Source organism: Cibotium barometz, chromosome 13 (genome assembly GCF_041138505.1).
Source record: "Cibotium barometz isolate CiBa-2024 chromosome 13, ASM4113850v1, whole genome shotgun sequence".
In the NCBI taxonomy this organism is placed as follows: domain Eukaryota; kingdom Viridiplantae; phylum Streptophyta; class Polypodiopsida; order Cyatheales; family Cibotiaceae; genus Cibotium; species Cibotium barometz.
In genome coordinates, this window is record NC_141058.1 from 27,427,455 (window position 1) to 27,432,049 (window position 4,595).

At 45.3% G+C, this 4,595-nt stretch overlaps 1 protein-coding gene across 1 annotated transcript; it reads left to right on the top strand.

Moving 5' to 3' along the window:
- The first annotated feature begins 202 nt into the window (after positions 1-202).
- Positions 203-4,268, top strand: LOC147632551 (xyloglucan glycosyltransferase 4-like). Its single transcript, XM_086807017.1, has 2 exons — positions 203-865; positions 2,913-4,268. Exons 1-2 carry the CDS (start codon positions 203-205, stop codon positions 4,266-4,268), a joined length of 2,019 nt encoding a protein of 672 aa, XP_086663143.1.
- The last annotated feature ends 327 nt before the right edge of the window (positions 4,269-4,595 follow it).

Consider the following 4,595-nt stretch of genomic DNA (forward strand, 5'->3'; position numbering starts at 1 on the left):
CAGGTATATATCTCATGCGTTTGCACCTAAAATGTAATGTATGCATGGTTGCATACAAGCATTATATTTGCATCTAATCTCACCTGTTGATCATCTTAAGGTTCCCCTTCAGATGCTTACCAGCCTGCTTGCTTTCTTATGCAATTGATTGCTAGAAGAGGACTAATCAAGAAGCTACTCTGCAACGCTAGTTAGTCTAACCATGGCTGAACAAGAGCTAGCTTGCCATAATCAGGTTCTCCATTTGACACCAGTGCAGGAGAAAGAAGAGGAGCTAGCTGCTCTCTTACCTGCAATTAGCAATACCCATATTAAATCAACACCATATTGTTGCAAATTAGAGCAAGTAGGTAACCTAAGAAAACTTGGCCGTTGTTACAAGCTTTTCCTGCATGTTGTGAGTAGTTGCTTAGTGATAGCCCATCTGGCTGCTAGCTTCAATTACTTGGCTTTCAAATCTCTGCACTATGCAAGAAATATGAAGGAGCTTGTTTTGACTGCACCTTGGCTATTGATTGTGCTGGTCTGTGAGTGTGCCTACTTCATGGGTAATATAATGGCTGCAATGGCTGAGCATTTGCATCCGCCAGGCTTTAGGCCAGACCTTAGTTTATCCAAAGATGATGTTAACAGTAAGGGAGCCAATGCGCACTACCCCTGTGTGCACATTCTATTGCCTTGTTGCAAGGAGCCAACTGAAATTCCCCAAGAAAGTATTAAAGCGGCTTTGGCTCTAGATTATCCTCAAGATCGCTTCAAGATTTTGGTGCTCGACGACGGCGATGATGATGATTTGAAGGCTTTCTGCGAGGCGTTGCAGGTGGAAAGCGGGTCGAAGCGGCTTGTTTATCTACGGCGAGAGAAGGTGTAGCGCTCTCTTGTGCTAATTAGATTAAAACACTCACTCTAATCCTTATTATTTATTGCTCTCTTGTGCTAATTAGATTAAAACACTCACTCTAATCCTTATTATTTATTGCTCTCTTGTGCTAATTAGATTAAAACACTCACTCTAATCCTTATTATTTATTGCCAAATAATAAGCTCGTGGTTTTTGATAGTATATGTACGCTAGAAACATTAAAATCAAAACCTTATTCTAAGATTTTGATAGTATGTACACTAGAAACATGAAAAATCAAAAACCTTGGACATATATGCTCTACATGTTATCATTCTTCACCGTAAAATGACCTCGTAAAATAACCTTTTGGCTAAAAACATCTTAGACATCTTTGTTTCCTTTAACCCTTACTACAAATGAGATTGCATGTGGTCTATAACTCGTCCTTTACATTCCTTAGTCTCTCTCTCTCTCTCTCTCTCACACACACACACACACATGCACATGAACACACACTCACACATGCACACATACAAACAAAATCAAACATGTGTTTGTGTGCATGCATGCATGTATGTGTGTATGCATGCATGTGTAGGAAGCCATTAGGATTACATAGTTCATATGCATTCACAACAAGGCTTTTATTTAAGGATTACATAGTTCATATGCATTCACAACAAGGGTTTTATTTAAAGGTAGGTTAGCGGTTTATTTGACATGTGTAAAGTGTGTAATCAAGGGTTAATGGCCTTCTTCCGTGTTCTTTATAAGGGGCAAGACCTCCTTTTTGAGAGACAGTTACATGTGTTTCTCATGGAGGCACCTCAAGCTCATGCTAGAAGCAAGAGGAGCATGAGAAATTATGCCCACTACACTAATCAAATAACCAAAACGAGTTCTCGATTGCATTGAGTTGCAAAATTGAAGAATAGTTTTTAGCCTAGAAATATTGATCAATAAAAGTATCCATTGAGCCGACAACACCTGAAACAACCTCTCTATGGGAAATGGATAGTAGTTTGCATGCGAATCGAGAGGAATGCTAGAGCTTTTCTGGTCCCACTCCATTGGTAAGAGACCCCATAGTGCTCCATGGAGCATCTCTCTTAGAGAGGGCCGTCAAGGCTTGCCTAATAAAAACCTTATATGTTGTGTACAAGGGGCTTTTGTAGATATGTTAGGCTTTAAAGTAAAGTCACCCACAAGCGCATAGGCGAGTTGGTAGAACTGTCACGTTCCAATGAGAGGACCTGGGTTCGATACCATCTCTCTTAGATAGAGCCGTCAAGGCGGCTTGCCCAATAAAAACCTTTAATGTTGTGTACAAGGGGCTTTTGTAGATATGTTAGGCTTTGAAGTAAAGCCACCCACGGGCACATAGGCGAACTGGTAGAGCTGTCAAGTTCCAATGAGAGGACCTGGGTTCCATTGAAGTAAAGTCGTGTGGTATATGCGTGTGCAGAAAAACGTAGATTTCTTTTCGTTACACAATAGTACCCTCACAGGCTTCAGTTTGCATGCAAATCGAGAGGAGATGCTAGAGCTTTTTTGGTCCCACTCCATTGGTAAGAGACCCCATAGTGCTCCATGGAGCATTTCTCTTAGAGAGAGCCATCAAGGCTTGCCCAATAAAAACCTTATATGTTGTGTACAAGGGGCTTTTGTAGATATGTTAGGCTTTAAAGTAAAGTCGTCCACGGGTGCATAGGCGAGTTGGTAGAACTGTCAGGTTCCAATGAGAGGACCTGGGTTCGATACCATCTCTTAGAGAGAGCCGTCAAGGCTTGCCCAATAAAAACCTTTAATGTTGTGTACAAGGGGCTTTTGGAGATATGCTTTGAAGTAAAGTTGCCCATGGGCACATAGGCGAATTGGTAGAACTCTCAGGTTCCAAAATGAGAGGACCTGGGTTCCATTGAATTATAGTGTTGTATAGGCGTGTGAAGAAAAGGAAGGGGCAATGGAACCTTTGAAATGAAGAACGCCCTTTTCATACCTCCCTCCCTCTCCCTCGTGTTTGAAACTTTGATTTGTTTTTCTCATGTGGGTTTAATGTGTTGTTCAGATTCCGGGTGTGCCACATAACTTCAAGTGCGGCAATCTCAACCATGGATTGAAGAACTCGGACGCGGAGTACGTGGCGTTGACGGATGCGGACATGATACTGCATCCGTCGTTCTTGCGCAAGGTGCTGCCACACATAATGGATGCGCCGGAGGTGTCATTCGTGCAGGTGCCGCAGTACTTCTACAACGTGCCGGCAGGCGACCCGCTCAACGACACCTGTGTGTTCAGCTACGAGAGGGTGTTGGTGCACCGCGACAGCGCCGGCGCCGCCAGCTGCATCGGAACCGGCGCCCTCTTCCGCCGCGCCCACCTCGACCTGGTGGGTGGCTTCCAACCACACTCCATCACCGAGGACACGCTCACCGCATTCTCTCTGTTTCATCTCGGCTTCAAATCGGTCTACTTAACAGAAAAGCTCCAAATCGGCCTCACGCCCTGGACCTTGGAAGCTTACATTAAGCAACGCCAACGCTGGGGCCGTGGCGCCTTCCAACAGTTCGCCAACACTTGGAAAAGCATGCTTGGCCCTCAAAGCAAGCTTTGCTTCATGCTTAGGGTGTGCTTTGTGTGGCACACGGTGTATTATTACCTAGCTATCATTAATATTGTTTTGGCTGCCACCATGCTTACCGTCCTGGCCCTCGATTTGCCGGTCGCTGTGGGCGACGTCCAAAACAATCGGCACATCTTGGTTCGCCTCGCCGTTTCTATGGTGCTATGGAGGCTAACATGGTATTCTTTGTGGCTGGAATTGCCAAACTCCATGCAAAGCCGCAATAGAGAGGAGTCTCAGTTCTGGTGGATGACCCCCTTCTTCTTCAAAATGGTCATGCAAGCTACCTTTGATTACAAGAGCACCTTCAACTTTGTACCCACCACCACTATCGGCCGCAGCAGCAAAGAGACGGACGCCCAGCACCACCCCCTCTTCGCCCAACTCAAGCAGCTCAAGCACGTGCGCGTCCACCTTGCCTTCGTCGTACTCTCAATGGCAGTGATGGGCGCTCGACTGTCTGTCGCTGTGGGTGGTTCTAGGCAGGGAGACTGCACGGGGATTGCACACGTGCTGGGCCTATCTTCTTTCGTGCTTCCAACGTGCGCACACATGCTGGTGCCAGTCATGTATGTGCTATGGCCGACAAGCCACAAGCCGGCACAAAGGAAATCTCTCCTCAAGTACGCAGCAGACGGGACACCGCTTTTCAATCAAGCAGCTTGCAGGCCTAGCTTTCACTGGCCTGTGCTCGTCTACGAGCTGATCTCAATCGGGACACTAGCCTTTTGGACGGCTACCCTCTACATCTCTACATCCGGCACACGCATCAAGTGCATTGGTAGTGCCACTAGGCTCTAGCTACCACCCTCTTTGGAACCCCCCCCCCCCCCCCCCCCCCAAAAAAAAACACCAGCTTAGCGTTAGAACTTTGCTCAACCTTCAAAATATCTTGTTAAAAAAAAAGGTTCACTAGCTTAGCTTAGAACTTTCTTCAACCTTCAAATTTAGCCTTTGGGAGAAGGAAAATTTGCTCCTCAAAAAATTCAAGATTTAGTTACAATTGGATTAAAGTACACTTCTTCAAAATAACAATGTCCTCTTCAATTCATGGAGAAAAGGATTAATGTAATGCTCGGTTAAAATATTTTTTTGTGCACATGCTCCCTTTCACCAATGGCACACTTC

Excerpts from the sequence above, each read along its gene's own strand:
- LOC147632551 (XM_086807017.1), top strand. The coding sequence starts at position 203 with ATGGCTGAACAAGAGCTAGCTTGCCATAATCAGGTTCTCCATTTGACA. Across the intron at positions 866-2,912 it reads TTTATCTACGGCGAGAGAAG|ATTCCGGGTGTGCCACATAA; the intron begins GTGTAGCGCTCT and ends TGTGTTGTTCAG.